This window comes from Cynoglossus semilaevis, chromosome 8, assembly GCF_000523025.1.
Source record: "Cynoglossus semilaevis isolate Cse_v1.0 chromosome 8, Cse_v1.0, whole genome shotgun sequence".
In the NCBI taxonomy this organism is placed as follows: Eukaryota; Metazoa; Chordata; class Actinopteri; order Pleuronectiformes; family Cynoglossidae; genus Cynoglossus; species Cynoglossus semilaevis.
In genome coordinates, this window is record NC_024314.1 from 19772038 (window position 1) to 19791710 (window position 19673).

At 41.7% G+C, this 19673-nt stretch overlaps 1 protein-coding gene across 1 annotated transcript in view; it reads left to right on the forward strand.

Annotated features, from left to right (window-relative positions):
* Positions 1–30: 30 nt before the first annotated feature.
* The window catches only part of lhfpl3 (LHFPL tetraspan subfamily member 3), a 30096-nt gene continuing 10453 nt past the window's right edge, over positions 31–19673 (forward strand). Inside the window, exon 1 of the mRNA XM_008315597.3 lies at positions 31–445. Coding sequence (XP_008313819.1) covers positions 43–445 — 403 coding nt within the window. The 5' untranslated portion in view covers positions 31–42. The remainder of the gene's footprint in view (positions 446–19673) is intronic.

Sequence of the window (19673 nt, forward strand, 5' to 3'; positions counted from 1 at the left end):
TGGGCCCCGGGGCCCCCCAGCCCCCCGGCCGCCGCCACCACCATGCTGCCCGCGTCGGAGGCTGCAAAGATCTACCAGACCAACTACGTGCGCAACTCCCGCGCCATCGGCGTCCTGTGGGCCATCTTCACCATCCTCTTCGCCATCGTCAACGTGGTCTGCTTCATCCAGCCCTACTGGATCGGGGACGGCATGGACACCCCGCAGGCGGGCTACTTCGGCCTCTTCCACTACTGCATCGGGAACGGGCTGTCCCGAGACCTCACCTGCCGGGGAAGCTTCACGGAGTTCAGCAGCATCCCCTCTGGTGCGTTCAAGGCCGCCTCCTTCTTCATCGGCATGTCCATGGTGCTGGTTCTCACCTGCATCGCCTGCTTCGCGCTCTTCTTCTTCTGCAGCACCGGTACTGTCTACAAGATCTGCGGCTGGATGCAGCTGGCTGCAGGTAGGAGAGCATGTCTTTGTTTTGTTTGTTTCTTTCTTTCTTTCTACACGTGTGGAGCACAGAAGTTTACTACTAGACACATTAGGTTTGTTTGTTTGTTTGTTTCTACACGTGTGGAGGTTTAACTACAGCGCACAGAAGTTTACTACTAGACACATTAGTTTCTATCTATCTATCTATCTATCTATCTATCTATCTATCTATCTATATTTAGGATGTAAATAACTCCTCCTGAGTACATGAAGTGGCAAAATGCAACAAGCTGGCTTTATAAAACTGCAAGAACTTGCACTTAAAACTGAACATAGTTTTTATGCCGTTCTCAGTACTGAAGCTGTTGACCATTTATAAAGTTGGCACTTTGTTGTATTTCTGTTTAAAAGCAAGCTGAAAATGTACCTCAGTCTTTGGAGTAAAATGACAGGACTATACTCCACAGTATTAGACGGTCCGTGTCCGCAGGAAGGACAGGAAGTGCTGCTGTCACACATTTGGTCCAGTTAAAGAACCGTACGGAGCTCACAAGCCACAGTTTGTTGTTGTCGCTGATCAAAAGTGATCTGAAAACACCAGCTGGACTTTGAGTCCACCTCCAGTTCTCCCTGTTACTGGACAAGTAGTTCAAGACCAGTAGTTTGCCATAAGACACTGCTGGTTACATTCTTCATGCCTTTACATGTATTCATGCAAAAAAAGGTCTGCCGCCTTACAGGACCTACAAAGAGTCTGAGGGTTTATTTTAGAAAGAAAATGTATTTTTAAAAAGTACTAATGGTTTTAATGTGATTATCTCTGAAAAACACTGTTGAATCAGGCCTTTTTAATCCAGCCAGTGTTGGGGATGTAAAGTACGGTGTCTATCATGTACAGTGTGTGTGTGAGCTTACCACAGAGTAACATGGGAAAAGTGTAGCACGTAGTGTAGTGTGGGCCACATCCAGTTGCTCTTTTTCTCCACATCTGGATCAGTAACTTGTAGCCCACATGGACTGTGCCGGCAAACAGAGCTGGGTTGAACGTTTGTACCCACTGAAAGAAAACTTAGTTCTTTTTGTATATTTTAAAATGTTGTGGTGCTGTGCCCTCAGGTTTACCCCGTACCAGAGGTCTGCAACGTGGCAAATTCAACCCCGACTGTGCTTTTCAAACCAAAAAGAATTCTGACTAACACAGTGCAGCCAGCATTGTCCACAGGCACTGACTGTCACGTAGTGTTACTGTTACACATCACGCCTAAATTCAGCTTGATCCTAAGAAAACAACATATTGTCACTGTCTTCTTTTACCCAAAGATCAGGTGGTTGATTTCCAGCAGCCGTGCAGGTAACTAATTCATTTGTGTAACTCCATATACTGTAATACACATGTATATATGTATATATGTGTACACAGTGGTCCCTGGTCTATCACGGGGGGTTACGTTCCAAGACCACCCACGATTGGCGAAAAACAGCGACGTAGAGACACGACAGTTATTATATTATTTACGTATATAGTGGTCCCTGGTCTATCACGGGGGGTGACGTTCCAAGACCACCCACGATTGGCGAAAAACGGCGACGTAGAGACACGACAGTTATTATATTATTTACGTATATATTAACCCTTTACGAACCCTTTAGGTGGCGCTTTGGCCCAGAGGCAATGTCTCTGTCATTGGTGTGGAACCCCAGGGTTCACCTCCTGGACAAGTTCGAATCCCGGTTAGGGCGGTTAATACCTTCCAGTGGACTCACCACCCGCAGGAAGGTTCAGGGGGGTTGGTATGGTGCAATGTGATTTGGGTGGCGACTGCTGCCCCCGCGACCCGGTAACGGATAAGCGGATGAAAATGGATGGATGGATGGACGAACCCTTTAGGGAATCGTAGGACATGAAATATGAAATATCTCGTTTACCCCTACGTACAAGTTATTTCTTGCGATACCCTGTATATATGTGTTATAAAATGTTTTTAATTAATTTTTTTTACTATTTTTAGGCTAAAAAAATGTTATCACAAAAATAATGAAACTTTTGGAAATTTTTATATACCGCAAACAAACGCGATTGAGCAAAAAATCCACGATACGAGAATAAATTAAAATAATAAAAACCTGCGATGCACTCACGGCGCGACAGCCGAACCGCGATACAGCGAGACACGACTGTATATACACATATACAGTATTTATTATATATTGCTGCCTGATATATAACACATATAATAACATATATTGGGTAACATGGAGGAGTAATAATTAGAGTGGTAATCTTCTGAAAGATCCAAACTCTATGAGCCTCTTTGTGCAGACTTGTATTTTCTGCGTTGGCAGATGGGAGACGAACTAAAAGCCTTAAATTCACTACGTGAAAAGTGTTTTTTTTTTTGTGTGGGGGGGGGTGTTTCCATTAGAGGTGGTTTTATCCTCATGTACTCTCTTCCATTCATTTGCTGGTCATAGTGAAATAACATAATTTCCCATCTTAAAAGCAAAAGTTTTTCATTGGCAGTGATCATATAACCTCATTAGTCGAGCTCTGTGTCTTTTGAAAACGCCACTTGAGACTTGTTTTTCTTGACTACAACATTATGTAACTGACTTCAGTGAAGCTGGAGTGGCAACAACCTTGAGGAGAGATAAAAAGCAGACATCTTACAGAGATCTACGTGAAAGGCGACATTTCACAAATCTATTTTCTATTCAAATAATCAAAATGAATTTAAAAAAAAATGACTAGTGTTCCATAAAATGAACAAGAATCATTTATATTCTGCAGGAAAAAAAAAATCAAATTACGCACGCCTCCCCTCGCTGTGTTTAATGAAAAGCACTAATGCAATTTTAATGCACGTTTTACTTTAATTTTCCATACACTGTTACATAACAGTCAAGACGGTGGAAAGGAGAAGTTGTCTGGATTGTTAAGACAAAAAAGAAAAGAAATATGAATAGTTAATTTTTTTTGTCTCTTTACCAAAACATGAAAGGTTTTCTCCTACATATTTAAAAAGCTCTCAGCGTGCTATGATAATATAAGTGGAGGATCAGAAGTCAAAAAAGCATGGAGTTCTCTCTGCTCTGCTGCTCTTTCATTATATTAGCCAAACTCCCATGATCACTGCAGGAAGAAAGGGCTTTTTGCATACATGTGCACCGATCATTGTTCTTCCTGTGACAGACAGTAGATTTGTATCGTAACACACCACAGAAATGACAGGCCAACGGAGAAAACAGCATCTGTGGTTAAACGAATTACGTGGAAATTTAAGGCCTCGCAGCGTTCCTGTGGAGAAATTAGAGGCATCGATATGACGAAAGGCTCATTTATGGAATAATGAGAGATGAGTGAAAAATAATGGCTGACAAACGCAATTTAGCAACAGATTCGCTACGTAAATCTAATTTGCATGCATCCGTCAGCATCGCACCGTGCATCTCCGTGATGCCTGCTGCAAAACTGTGCTCCCGTCAAATTGGGAATTAAATGTCATAAGCAATAAAAGTCACAATGTGACTGGAGTAGAGCGGCTGCCTTCAGAAACAAGAGGAGAAAATAAAAATAGAAAAAAAGAAAAAAAACCAAACATCCCAACACTTTACCAATCAGCTCAGCATGATTCACCATAACCCCTTATTACATCACTGGTACTTACAGTTTACTCAGTAAACACTGTTTACTGTCCTTTTGTGGTTGGGTAAAACAAGTACCCTATAATTGCAGTACGGTACTCGGCCCAGTGTACTGTTTAGTACAGTATACAGTTAATATTACTCTATTGACAAAAATTGGTCATAATCTGCTTAGGAAGGTATTGTGTTCTGTCAGGTGTCAGCTAGCTAGCTAAAAGATTAGATAGCCGGTCACAAGTCATCGCAATGTAATTTCTTTTCCGATGTTACTTATAAATACTGACCAATCAGTGTTATTTTCTCTTTAATTGCGTTTATCCTCAAGTGCCTTGAGTTTCCCCCCAAACCTCAACGGCAGCAGCGATCGGGATTGTAAAAGAAAAAAAAACAACGAGTTCCGTCATTAAGCCGGTGCTAATGAGCAGCTGCAGCTTTGGATCTTAGCAGCTTTCTTTTCTCTCACAGATCAAAGCTACGTGTACTTCTCAGTCCTCAGACTCGCAGCTTGTTTTTCCACAGTTTTCCCACCATGCCGAGAAAAGGGATTTGAGGCAACACAGTCGGATACAAGAAACAAAAGCAAGGTTAAAAGACTGCCGCGTAAATCACCGGTGGGTTTATATCAATGAGATTAAAGGGCAGATAAGGACGTTTATGCAAAGAGACTGTACACAAGGACGCGCTTGAGAGACTTCAGCCCCTTATTTATCACTAGGATAACGTGGCAGCTTTCACCCTCTATTTTTCTAACATGTCTGAATACCTTCAGGAATCAAGATTAGTTATATAAAACAAAAAGGTGTTCAAAACAATCAAACTGGCACAACATTCCCAGTTATTTTGGGAAGGTTACCAATGTATGTCTCTTATATATGTGTAAATATTTTTTGAAAGAAGAAAATAAATTTGATTATTTAATGTGATGCTTTTTGAAAGAAGAAAATGATAAAAATAAATTTGATTATTTAATGTGATTTCTTTACCAGGACATGTTAGCTCTGCTGTCTGTACCAGGACTGTTGTAGCTAACGTTAGCTCTACTGTCTGTACCAGGACTGTTGTAGCTAATGTTAGCTCTGCTCTCTGTACCAGGACTGTTGTAGCTAACATTAACTCTGCTGTCTGTACCAGGACATGTTAGCTCTGGTCTCTGTACCAGGACTGTTGTAGCTAACGTTAGCTCTGCTGTCTGTACCAGGACTCCACCATAGTTTTTTCCAGTCTGTGTCTAAAGCATCTTCACCTCCGTCTTCACACCATAGTTTTTTCCAGTCTGTGTCTAAAGCATCTTCACCTCCGTCTTCACCTCCACACTCGTTCCTTGTTTGGTTAAATACCCAGAATTCCCCAACCAAACTAAAGATCATTTTACAATTTTCAGTATTTATTCCCAAATTGCAGCCATTATTTTTTCAAACATCAGGTCTTTCTTTAGAAAGGCCGTCTCCCCTATCTGCTCTTCTTCCCGGTCTCTCTCTCTCACTGATGTATTGATTTTTCTTTGAAATCGACCAATAAAAGGTTTTCCAGACAGCCTTAAGAGCTAATATCAAGAGACTTTCTCAAGGGTCTCCATCTTAAGCCTTTGAAATCCCACTGTGATTGATAAAAAAAAAGCATCCTTACCCTTAGATGTGATTTCAGTTGATGCCTAGTGGCTGTGATGTGCGATGTGAGGCGTCACGTCTGCTCACAGGCTCTGAGGGACAACAGATGAGAATAATGAAGACGGGCATAATAGTGGAGCTTCGTCTTAGCCTCTCCGGTAAAGATCGGCTTTGATGGTCTTTTTTCTTTTCGGTCGGGTAAATCAATTAGAGCTGACATTCATAGGACGCCAGGAGAGGCAACTTTCTGAAATCGGTTTCATCACCTTCATTTTCTGGCCTCAACACTGGACCTAACACGACTTGCTCTTGACTCACCCAGCACCATCACGGCCGAATAAAATACATTTACTTTTTTGAGAGGTTAGACGTAAGACATTTGTAGATATCCGGGTTTAAATTTAGTTGAGATCATTATTAAAAAATACTGAAGAAGTGAGTTGTTTTGTCAGATGTCACTGAAACATAAAACTGAGTGTCATTAGCATAACATACAGTATGAGCTATGTTGGTTTTCCATTGATTTTCCATGACGGGTCTGAGAGACGATTTTATGAAACTGGTTCAAGGTTTCCTCTGCTCTATGCTACAAGTCTTCACAAAATAAAGCAGTAGGGGCTTAGTCCCAGAGACAATTGGTTGAAATGGGATTAAACCCGTAACGTGCTAGAAGCCCTGGTGGATACCACGACCTTGACATGCAACTTCTGACTTTTAAAATCTTACGGTTAATCCTCAAGTCCTGTCAAATAGTCTTCAATGTCCCAGATGAATTCCCTCGTGCTGATTTGGAGATACCCGTTTCAAAATATGGAACAGATGCCTGCAGCCTTGGCTTCCACGCATGGATTAGTGCCGACATGAAAGAACATTTCAGTTTGGGAAATACTGCAAGTACTGCTGTTTTTCGGCACTTTCTACTCTTTTTGGTAACTTTCAATACTTTTAGCTTTTTTTTCTTTTTCCCCACAACTTAAAAAACACTTCAAACTATTAATAGGTCTGTTTTTATTTGAAACTGTTTAAGTTATTCTAGGATTGAAATGATGAGCTGTCACAAGGTTTCCTATGAACGTCTCATTTAGATATTTCCTTTCATTGAGTGTTTTGACTTTAACCGTCCCAGTGGGTCTTCGTGGAAATGTTGGCTGGAGGACAGCAGTTTTTTTTTGGGTTTTTTTTCACACACAAATCCACAGAATGAGAAGTGGGGTGACTGGAAGAGCTGTTGACGCTGTTCCAAGAAGCACTCGCTCTATTTCCTGGTTGTCTGACCAGCAGCTTCCTAAGAAATAAGTGGCTTCCTCTCGTGGCACTTTCTGCCCACTAAGAGCCCCTGAGCTGGCACTCAAGGCCCACGATAAAAGGTCCATTTTGTAACTGGAGGCTTATTGATCCGAATGTTTCTTTTCCAGAATAACAAAGACGCCGTGATCACAAAAGGGCGACAGCTGCTGTTTTTATGGGCCCTTTTTAACGGCGTGTTTTGTAATACAGCTGTACTATTGTTGGCTCTGACAACGACAGAGAGAGAGAACACAAAGGACACCGCTTGATGAACGATAACATTTTGATAAAGTGCCATACGGACTGACTGACTGACTGACTGACGGACTGACTGGTGTGTGTTTGTAGTTCAGTGTTATACCTCTTCAGACGGATGTCAAGTTTAAGCGGGGCGCGGTGCTCATCACTGTCACGTTGAATCTCGGAGCTCGTGACATGTGCAGAGAGATGCGATCAAAGATATGGATCTGTGAAAGACGGAAAAAGAGATATTGACAAGTGATTTTTGACAGCTTAAAACCCTGCAGAGTGAGGTCGGGGTCGGGGTCGGGTTTTTGAACCAGATTTGAGATGTTGCCGTCATCGAAGAAAAACAGGCCGAGGGTCACCAGGTCTGGATCACAGAGGTGAGAACTAATGACATCAGTCACTGTCCTCGTCCTCGTCCTCGTCCTCTCACAACACTCATGAAGAACAGGAAGAGTCTGAGAGGCTTTACAGTGATGTAACAGCAACACACACACACACACACACACACACAAGTGAAGAAGCCGTTAGAAGACATCCCTAATAACTGTACTTGTCCCCTCTCTCCGGTCAGTGGAGTGGCCAGCTGCTCTGCCCTGTCCTGGTTCAACACTCTACAAGGGCCAGAGAAGAACACAGATTTATTCTTTATAGGGTCAGAGAGGTCACTTTTCATATTCAGTTTTTAAAAAAACCCACAACTTATATACACAGAGAACAGAGGAAGAGGTGGATGGGAGAGGAAACATCTCTGTGGTTGAAAAACCCACAGGTGAGGAAGAGTTTGTCTGCAGACCAAGGATTAAGAACAGGATCACCTTCTTTGGCTGATGAGGATTTTAAAGTAACTTTGTTGATTCAGAGACTGTCAAAAAAAATTTTTTTTTAATTATTCAATTTTCATAAAAAACAGACTGTCAAATCAAACACAGTTTTTTATTTATTTTTAATTATTCAATTTTCATAAAAAAAAGAAGAGAACACTTTCTTTGGATAATTTAAGAGAAAAAGAAATTTAGAAACTGGGTCGTGACTGGATTCCAAAATAGAGAAACTATTGTGTGGTCCCCACTATTAAAGTCTAATTTTAAATTTAAATTCTAATTTTAAAAAATATATAAACAGCAATCATCCCATTAAAATGGCAGAATTTTTTTATTTTTTTTTACGTTGAGTGTCCAGCCCACCAACTGTCTGCTCAGGAGAAACCTGGCCCTGATCTGATCTGACCCCTGGTTTACACCATCATGTCATTTGTACACGAAAAAATACTTGGAAATACTCATATCCACTTGGAAAAAAGGTGTTGGGAAAATGTCCACACATCTCAGTTCAAATCAAAACAGTGGACAATGAATGTGTGGTGCGTTCCATTTCATAGTTGTCCACACAAAACAGTGGACAATGAATGTGTGGTGGGAGCAAAACTAGAAAAACACTCGGCGACAGCGTGTGAAGGTCAAATCCCGGTGTTGATGAATTTGCTCATTTAAAGACTCAGGTCGATGCCTAATGGACGGAGAGGCTGCTGCTGTAGGAGCTGCGAAATGTTGGCGGCAAAGCGAGCGCGGTTCGGCTGATTGGGAGGCGCTCAGGTGTTTAGGTGCTTAAGTGTGACTGACAGTTATGATTGCGGAGTCGTTTAGAAGAGCCGGGCTCCGACAGTCGGATTATGTGAGGCGACTGACAAGAAAACCAAGCCCTTCGGCTGTTCTTCCTCTGGGACTGTAATTACACCGCTGCTTAGATTCACACTGTGACAGGAATAGGTGAAAACCACGGGACAAAGACAAACGCAAACACAATCCCTCTGCTGACATTTTCGTTTACACACAAGTTTGACTGAATTACACAACGGAAGAAAAAAATTGATTTTTACGTAGTATTGTTATATTAATAGTTTCACCAACGTTGTACTGTGATTTATAAGAAAATGTACCACATTTATGTAAATGGGCAACTTGTTACATTTCATCTCTTTTAGCCACTAAACTAAAGTATACATTTGGAAAAGTCTAGAAAACATAAATCCAGCGTTGATGTTACACGCTGCCAACAATGCGGTGATATACTGTTTGTCCCGGCGTTTGAACAACTGGCTAATTATAAAGGATCATAAATCAGTCAGGAGTTCAGTTTCAAGCTTTTAGCTCCTCGGAAAAAAATTAGTTTGTTCGCTCGTGAGCATTAGCGTATTAGCACGCGGTCTCCTGTTTCTGAAACCTGTGATTTGTTGATTTATCTACATTTTCATTGGCCGTACCCAGACTCATTTCTTTATTTTAACTACACTTCCAGCAATTTGTGTGTGCGACCCCAAAACGTCAAAATAATAAATATTTACCTCTAGAGATCTTTGTTTGTTATTGGACTGAAGGATACTGCAGTAATATCTGTCTCCGGGTAGATGTATTGGAGGTAGATGTAGTGGAGGTTCAAGTTCGGGGCTGCATTTCTGGAAGAAGAAGATAATATACAATTAATGGCATCTTTAGTGCTTGAAAACCAAGGCATCTAAATGGACCCATATAATATATGACATCTTTAGTGCATGAAAACCAAGGCATCTAAATGGACCCAAATTTGGTTTTGTTTTGTTTTTTTTGTTTGTTTGTTTTTTTGATGATTTTAATACAGTTGTGATCCATGTTTCTTAAGTAAATCTGATCGTCTAAAGTTTTCAAAATAAGTAAAAAGTTAAAGACATCTAGTAGCTAGTGAAAAAATCTGATCTGGGATGGGTCTTTATTTGAATTAAGTTGCACTAACATTAAAGATGAACGTCCATGTTGTAATGGAATTCCTACAGGCTACTCCTCAACACTAACAACTGTCAAACCTCAGCACACTTGCCCAGACCCCCCGCAGCTCTAACTTCTTGGGGCTGTTCATCCTGGTCGGAGGCTTCATTCATGTTTCCTGATCTCTGCACGGCTGGAACCAGGGGCAGAGAGAAAAGTGCAGGTTTAGAAAGTCTTCACGAGCGGTTTTTGGCCTTTTAATTGGTCGGATCACGACCGTGATGACGGCACAGGGTCCAGTTGGCAGACAGACAGAGCTGACGGCCAGATAACGAGGTCTTCTCCTCCAGATTCTGTCTCCAGGATGTGGCTGTGCTGAGGTAATAGGACTTAATAACACTCCTAATCAGGTGCTGGTTATGGAGCAGCAGAGCAGCGACCAGCAGGGAAGTAAAGGAGGAAATTGGAGCTCAGCCAGAGGAAGAAGACTAATTGGAGGCTCGGAGTTTGACACCTGTGGTGTAACATCGGACAGTGTGGAGCAACAGTGTCTGAGTGAACGGACTGATGATCAGTGACGCAACCGCAGGAGGAATGTCGTGTGTTTGTCTTTCTCTACGCTGAAGAAGACGATCCAGCTTCTGTTGTTGCATTCAGAGACCACGGTTTATCCATAAGGGAGCGTGGATAAGTAGCTCACCTGCTCGCGACAGCAAATAAGGATCAATGACAAATCCTCCAGCAGAGGGAAGAGATTATCCTAACGAACATTAGCTCGTCACAGAAAGGAAAATTAAATACAGGTTTTGCTCACAACCTCTTTGATGCTCAAAGACGTACGTCAGATGTGGACGTCTTCGGACTGTGGGAGGAAAGTGCAGCTCCTGTTGACCTGGAGACTGGAACCCACAACCTTCCTGCTGTAATGAAACAGAGCCATTTAGAAATCAAAGCAGCGAGTTTATTTAACAATGAGAGAAAATAATCCGTCATTTATTTATCTGGTCGACACAAGTTAATTAATTACAAAATGATATAATAATTTTTAAAAAATAATTTAAAAAATATTTTCTGTCACTAATGGAACAGGTTTGTCAGATAATGAATTCAAAAATGAAATCAGATTATAGTATTTTAAATGATATGACTCCGTTCTTCAGACCTCTGTCCGAGCAGCCAACGTCTTGAATAATTCATAAAATCATCTCACCCCAACCTCATGTCGTTGGCCATTTAAATGGGTTATAGACACGACAGTCAGCTCACACACGAAGAAAACATGCTGCCCCCCCCCGGAACAGCAGGGTTCTACTCCAAGAGGGAATCCATTATCCACAGAGCAAGGTTAAAGTGGTAAAACACAGGGAGGTATTTAAACCCTTAGAGGAAAGTGGTGATTTTTTTTTTACATTTTTGTCATTGAGTATTATTTTAAATTCACAAAAATTGTTTACGAGGACAGAGGAATCAAACCCTCGACAGACTTCAAGAATTCCTTTGATGGAGACTTAAGTGTCAACTTCAGCACTAACGTCTTCACGCCTCGTTAAGATTTGATTATCCGTCTCCCCTACACTAATGTAATTAGTGTAACCAGGACGATGGAGGAGGAGCGGAGTAACAAGGCCGACCTCGGCCTCTGTGCTGCTCATCCCTCTGAGTACAGAGTCCTACTGTGACCAACGTAATCCTCAATTTAGCAGCTTCTCGCCCTCAGGTTGACAGCGACTCCCCGTGACCTTCACAGGACCGGAACCTTCTGTATTAGCGGCTGAAAACAGCACCAAGCGTTGAGGAGCGCGTGGCGGTGATCAGAAGTAACAGGCCGAAGAACGAATCAAGAAGAACGAGCGAGCCTGAAATAACAAGAGGCCGAAACGACTGCGATGACTTTGTTAGTTCTTTGTCTGGACCTTCAGAAAGTCGATGCCCAAACATCACCGACACTTGTGGAATAAATGTCGCTGCTGCTGCTGTCCTTGTCTCTAAGTGTCTGAATCGTTTTCATAAAAATGCTAATGTTAGAACATGAATTTTAAACAGCTGATGGTATGAACACACACCTGTGAGGCTACTTCCTGTCATACTGATATCCTGCTTCAGTCTGTAGATCCAGATGGAAAAAGAAGATTTGTCGGCCACACACTAACGCCAGCTTAAGATTCTCAATGATTTTATTTCATTATATGCAGATGATACCTGCATGGTAGCTGGAGATGATATTTTTTTGCATTCAGCAGTTTTGTGGAGGTAGTTCTACTACTGCTACTAGTCCTACGACACCAAGGAGGAACTCCCACTACAGTACACCGCTCTCTACTACTGTTACTGTCACTGCTACTGCTACTCTAGACATGAGGCTCCAACTGCAACACTTCTACTACATCTACAACTGCTACTACCACTACCACCTTTACTACTACTTCTACTAGTACCACCAATCCTCCTACCATTACTTCTACTGCTGCTACATCTATTGAATTGAAAAGGGGGGTGGGGGGGTCAGGAGCAGAGAGATGGAGCGTTCATGTGAACTAAGATAAATGACATGTAAAAGTCATAAGGACTAAAATGCTAAAATGCTAAATGCTACTTTATCATATTCGCCGCCATCTATTGGGGAAACTTGGGTATTGCAGGTAAAAGGCAGAAGTATAATAATAATATAAATAAATTATATAATTGGTAAAAGTTCGGCGGGCTAGATTAAAAATCTGAACGGGCCGCATCCGGTCCCCGGGCCTTAGTTTGCCTACTTTTAATTTTAAAACTGCAGCAAAATTATACCTCTGAAAAAAATGAATTTACTGTTGTATACAGTTGAAAGAGTATAATATTAAACAGGGGCAGATAAAAATGACTGTTCTGTTTGAATATTGGGTTGTAATTCTCTCTCTGCTACGACGTCCACCTGGAAATTGCAGCACAAATCTGCAAAAACTGCAACAAAAACAAGCCACAACAACATCTCCGGGTCCTGCATCGACTTCCCAGCTCTCCCTCCTCCATGCGTCCGTGTTAACGCTCGGCTCAGAATAGGCTCCTCTCCCCCGTCTTTACCCCTAACTTCATCAACACACAATGAGGAAAAAGGATTCTCTTAATGAGGACCTGAGGGCCAGAAGAAAAAAAAGTGCGCGAAAAAGTTACTTCAGCCAATTAAACTGGGCCCTGAGGACGGTGAGGGTTTACCAACGGAGCCTTTAACCAGGACGCCGTGTTTATTCAGAGGGAAGAAGACAACACACACACACAAAGAGAGAGAGAGAGAGAGATCATCAGAATATCGCGTTAGTTCTACCAAAGCTCTCTCGCGCTAATTAGCTTGAAGCGTGGGAAAACGGTGGTAGGAGAAACAACTTCCTGCTCTCAAATTTGTAGCAGGATGTTGTTACTGGTGGAGAAACATCTGGTCACTGGTTGAACACATTTCAGAGTTGGGATTGTAGACCACGCATGTGAAGGTTTGTATTCAAGGAACAGGTTACTGCCGGTTTGCAAACGTCAAAGGTTCATCACAGTTGAAATGAGAAAGAGAGATTTGGTTTGATTTTAGTTGAGGATATGCATCTCCTATCACCTATGCATACCAGTGCTATATTCCAGACCAGTAGAGGGCAGTGTTGCTAAGTATTCCACATTGGCAGATATGGCTGTGAACTAGAAGGAGTGGCTGAAAAGTAAACAAAAGGCGGTTCCCAAAGTGGCAAAGATGAAGACAAGATATATATGGAAGGTGGACTGATGATTTGTTATTGATCAATAATCCGATCTTGCGTCTGCGGACAGAGACTGACTGTTTACAGCTCTGTGTCTCTCTCTGTCTCTCCCATCAAAGCGTCTCATATCTCTGCTGCTGCCGATGTTAACATGCCTGTGAGCCTGTAGACGGAGTCAACTCTGTGGGTTTCCCATCAGGGGTTTCTCTTCATGATCACAGGGTTGGGGTTTAGGGGGCAGCAGCTGGTTGATTCATCCTCCACCTCCTGAGTGAAACGGACACGGAACAAGCACACGCTGACCCATTTCGTTTCTCCCTCCATGATTTCTTTTTGGACCGATGTTCACTTCAGTTACCCTGGTCCTCTTCGTCGCAGACTCAAGTCCGAGCCGTAGATGTTTCCACACCTGCGTGAGCGGTCTTCTTCATCTACAGGACGTAGCTTCTCAGCTACCTCTGGAGACCACAAAACATTCTCTCCATCCATTTTTAGCTCGGAGCTAAAAACAGAACTCGGATCAATCCCTGTTTTCTGTCTCCACATAGAGCCCTGGTCCCATCCATCAATAGGCTCGTCTCAGATGAGGGAGATGTTTGATGACTGCAGCCTCTCAGCAATCATGGAGACCTGACATCCAGAGTATATCACTCTGTGCTGCTGTCTCTCCGTGGAAGATTTAAATGCAGCTTTGAGTACAGTGAATGGAGGCTTATCAAAGGACACGGCTCGTAGACGTCCGCCTGATGTTTTCCTGCTAAAAATGACAACAAAAAAAATATATCAGACAAAAGGATTGACTGGTTTGAAGGCATGTTCTTATAATACCTTAAGAGAATTGATAAGAAATCAAACTGATAAGTGACATCGATGATGGAAATGGAGTCTGTTCTAGTGATTTTCCGTTCAAAGCTTAGAATTAGCAAGATGTAGGAACTGTATCACTGGATTAAAAAAAAACAAACATCTCCATTTGATTTTACAGAAACAGAATCTGTGTAACCAAGGATATTACATCAAAACTCTGTCAAGACTCCAGTTCGGACATTTCCTGATGACAGTATCTCATCAAAATGAATCTGAAGTCCGACCACACAATAATCCATCCTTTCCAAAACAGATGGGGTTTTTCTTTGGTCTCAGAACAAGAGTCACTGATCCAATGACTACAGAAAGTCCAATTCATCACCAACTAATTGCCACCTGCCCCTCTTTAGCTGGTTATTTATATTGATGTGTTGCTTTTCTGTTGCCTGTTAGCAAGTTAGCTATTGATGAACAACCCAGTTGTACAGACTTTACAACTTTATATTTTTGATCTGTTGTCGTTGAGGTTGTTCTACATGTTGTATGTGTTCAATGTGCCACAGCTTATAGTTATCTTGGTTGTACTACTACACCTTGAGGCATAGAGGGTGCTGTCAATTCCAGTCCCTGCATTAAGGTTGTCTCTGACTCAAAGGTTATTTCATATTTAGGTTTTTGTTTGGTTGTTTTTTCGTGTGTCTTTTGGTGCGTTTCAGAAAACTGGGAAATTCCAAAAAATTTCGAGTGGTCCGGCTAAATGATAACCAGCCTCCAGTCACTAGGTGGCAGCAACTCATACAGTGTTTTTTACAGGTAAAATATACATGTTATCAGGTTCTCAATAGTATTTCAATTTGCAGGGCTGTGGGTCAGGTAACGGTTTAGGGAATACACTGTGTGTATGTGAAGTCCTCACACCTCATGAAAACCAGACTGCGTGTGTATGAGTTTGTTTACCGACACGTTTTTTTTTACGGATCAGTGGCTCCAGTCTGAGCGAGTGTATGTATGTGTGTGTAGGTGTGTGTGCAGACACAGAAATAGGAAGACGTGTGTTGTTTCAGTGATGTTTACGGTCACCTCAGTCACACATTTATGTCTGTTCCTTCCTCCTTGCTTGCTGGTTGGTTGCCACGGAAACGGCTGTGCGCGCTCGTCTTCCTCCTCCTGCTGGAGGAGCTCCATCCCATCCACTCCCCTGTGTCTGTGAAATGCCAAGACGGGACGCTTGGCTCAGCTCAGGGTCAGGGAGATCCTCTGGGAGCTGCGTTTGTGAGAAACACATTTGGGAATTGAAGCAGCCTGTTGGCAGTTCAGGTTGTTTCCATGGCAACGTGCGGCGGCGCAATTCTTACGCTATCGATATGAAGCCTCATCGTTGTCCTCAGGACAGAGAGGCGTTCATGGAGCTCTTTAGGAACACAGATTGATGATAAGTGACCATTTCAGAGAATCTCTGGAGGTACATTTAAAACCTCACGTCTAAAAGAGTTCATTACATTAATTACAAACATTTAATTTGTCACTTTTTCTATAGTTTTCATTTATTTGACAGATAGCGTTTTTGGAAATTTTTTTTAATCCATTAGTCACATATTAACCACAAATGATTTGTAGTTGCTTTGCCCTCACATTAGATCACATGTGTCAAACTTAAGGCCCGGGGGCCAAATGTGGCCCGCCAGGTCATTTTATATCACTCTGTGCTGCTGTCTCTCCGTGGAAGATTTAAATGCAGCTTTGAGTACAGTGAATGGAGGCTTATCAAAGGACACGGCTCGTAGACGTCCGCCTGATGTTTTTCTGCTAAAAATGACAACAAAAAAAATATATCAGACAAAAGGATTGACTGGTTTGAAGGCATGTTCTTATAATACCTTAAGAGAATTGATAAGAAATCAAACTGATAAGTGACATCGATGATGGAAATGGAGTCTGTTCTAGTGATTTTCCGTTCAAAGCTTAGAATTAGCAAGATGTAGGAACTGTATCACTGGATTAAAAAAAAACATCTCCATTTGATTTTACAGAAACAGAATCTGTGTAACCAAGGATATTACATCAAAACTCTGTCAAGACTCCAGTTCGGACATTTCCTGATGACAGTATCTCATCAAAATGAATCTGAAGTCCGACCACACAATAATCCATCCTTTCCAAAACAGATGGGGTTTTTCTTTGGTCTCAGAACAAGAGTCACTGATCCAATGACTACAGAAAGTCCAATTCATCACCAACTAATTGCCACCTGCCCCTCTTTAGCTGGTTATTTATATTGATGTGTTGCTTTTCTGTTGCCTGTTAGCAAGTTAGCTATTGATGAACAACCCAGTTGTACAGACTTTACAACTTTATATTTTTGATCTGTTGTCGTTGAGGTTGTTCTACATGTTGTATGTGTTCAATGTGCCACAGCTTATAGTTATCTTGGTTGTACTACTACACCTTGAGGCATAGAGGGTGCTGTCAATTCCAGTCCCTGCATTAAGGTTGTCTCTGACTCAAAGGTTATTTCATATTTAGGTTTTTGTTTGGTTGTTTTTTCGTGTGTCTTTTGGTGCGTTTCAGAAAACTGGGAAATTCCAAAAAATTTCGAGTGGTCCGGCTAAATGATAACCAGCCTCCAGTCACTAGGTGGCAGCAACTCATACAGTGTTTTTTACAGGTAAAATATACATGTTATCAGGTTCTCAATAGTATTTCAATTTGCAGGGCTGTGGGTCAGGTAACGGTTTAGGGAATACACTGTGTGTATGTGAAGTCCTCACACCTCATGAAAACCAGACTGCGTGTGTATGAGTTTGTTTACCGACACGTTTTTTTTAACGGATCAGTGGCTCCAGTCTGAGCGAGTGTATGTATGTGTGTGTAGGTGTGTGTGCAGACACAGAAATAGGAAGACGTGTGTTGTTTCAGTGATGTTTACGGTCACCTCAGTCACACATTTATGTCTGTTCCTTCCTCCTTGCTTGCTGGTTGGTTGCCACGGAAACGGCTGTGCGCGCTCGTCTTCCTCCTCCTGCTGGAGGAGCTCCATCCCATCCACTCCCCTGTGTCTGTGAAATGCCAAGACGGGACGCTTGGCTCAGCTCAGGGTCAGGGAGATCCTCTGGGAGCTGCGTTTGTGAGAAACACATTTGGGAATTGAAGCAGCCTGTTGGCAGTTCAGGTTGTTTCCATGGCAACGTGCGGCGGCGCAATTCTTACGCTATCGATATGAAGCCTCATCGTTGTCCTCAGGACAGAGAGGCGTTCCTGGAGCTCTTTAGGAACACAGATTGATGATAAGTGACCATTTCAGAGAATCTCTGGAGGTACATTTAAAACCTCACGTCTAAAAGAGTTCATTACATTAATTACAAACATTTAATTTGTCACTTTTTCTATAGTTTTCATTTATTTGACAGATAGCGTTTTTGGAAATTTTTTTTAATCCATTAGTCACATATTAACCACAAATGATTTGTAGTTGCTTTGCCCTCACATTAGATCACATGTGTCAAACTTAAGGCCCGGGGGCCAAATGTGGCCCGCCAGGTCATTTGGTGATGAGCGGGAGCTTAAAAAAGCATTTAATGAAGTCCATACAGCTGAGTTTCTCAAACTGTTAAAGTTTTTCTTTTCATCACAGTATTCGAGTTTCTCAAACTGATAAATTTAAAGTTTTTCTTTTCATCACAGTATTGAACAATATTTGTATCTTGAATAATAATATATAATAAATAATAATCAATGGCAGAAACATTGTTTAGTACATTATGGAGCAGTTACAGATGTACAGGCTTCCATTTACAACCTGCACCACAAGGGGGACCTGTATTGTTGATGTGGCTCCCCGGAAAAGAAAATATTTATGACAAACACAAAGAACACATTGTTCCTAAAATCTTTTTTCAAAAGTTTACGTCACTCTTCAGTCCAGTTTGAGACGTCTATTTTGAGTGGGACATCCTTAAAAAGCAGTGTCTCAGCGGTTGAGGAAGCGGACATGATTCTGGGAGGTTTAAGGTTCAAGTCCACCAGCTGCCATCTTACCACTGAGGCCACATTTCGTTGTTTGCAGCGTAAGTTATTCACTTAAAGAAAAACTAACAAATCCAGTTCCCCAGAGTCCATGAGCCGACACATCTGCATTTCAAGAGCTCGACGTGTCTTTATTTTCCTGTACCCAGTGATTTTTTTTTTAATCCTCTCCTCTCACATCATCTTTCCTGCACTTCTCACATCATCTTTCCTGCACTTCTCTGAAAGAAAAAAAGATAGAGACGGCATGAAAGATGTAGCAGAACAGGAAAAAAAGATAGAGACGGCATGAAAGAAATACAGAAAAAAAAAGAAGGAGAGGAGAGCGTGTATTTTCTGCTATCACCACAGATCTGAGACGCATTACAAGTTACACAGACGAAGTGGAGCAAACCCCTCAGCTCCACTTCAAAGCCCAGGCAGTTTTTGGAGAGAGAAAATAAGGACAAGCATTAAAGCTTTAGGAGAACTGCCAAAGTTGTCAAGAATGATGTCACCACATCTGAGGAGACGCGGAGAAAAGGAGAGAGAAGTTTGATGAAGCGACGACTGATCGTATGTTACATGTGCCGGAGGATATAAAGATAAAAAACTCAGCTGGAGGGAATGTTGAAAAAAAAAAAATTCAACGTCCGACCAAATCTTTTAAAAATCAAATTTGACTGTTTTCATCTTAGCAGTGTTTTTACTGACTACGATGATGACAACGAAATAAACAGGACTAAAAGATGACATCGCTGCCTTTTTGAAATGTTAAACAGTATGTTGAATTTAATAGAACAGAAATGAATAGAATGACTCTGTTTGTCACCAACTTGTTGAACTTGTTTGGAAACAGTTCCAAAAGAGAGCTATTGAAAACAAAGTAAAAAATGTAAACGTGAGGCCAAATGTAAACGTTAAGTGAAACTGTAAACCTTGAGGTAAATGTAAATATGTCCTTATTCCGGACTATAAGTCGCACTTTTTCCATCCATCCTTTGGCTGCTATTTGCGACTCAAGTGCGACTTATATATTAAAATATATAATTTCACAAATCTGTTATTTTCACACTAGAAACCGCTAGAGGGCACTGGTGCAACTTATACTTCGAGCACCTTTTTTTTCCTTCTTCATTATGCTTCATTATGGTTTTTTTGGCTAGTGCGACTTATAGTCTGGAAAATATGGTACGTAGAAATGT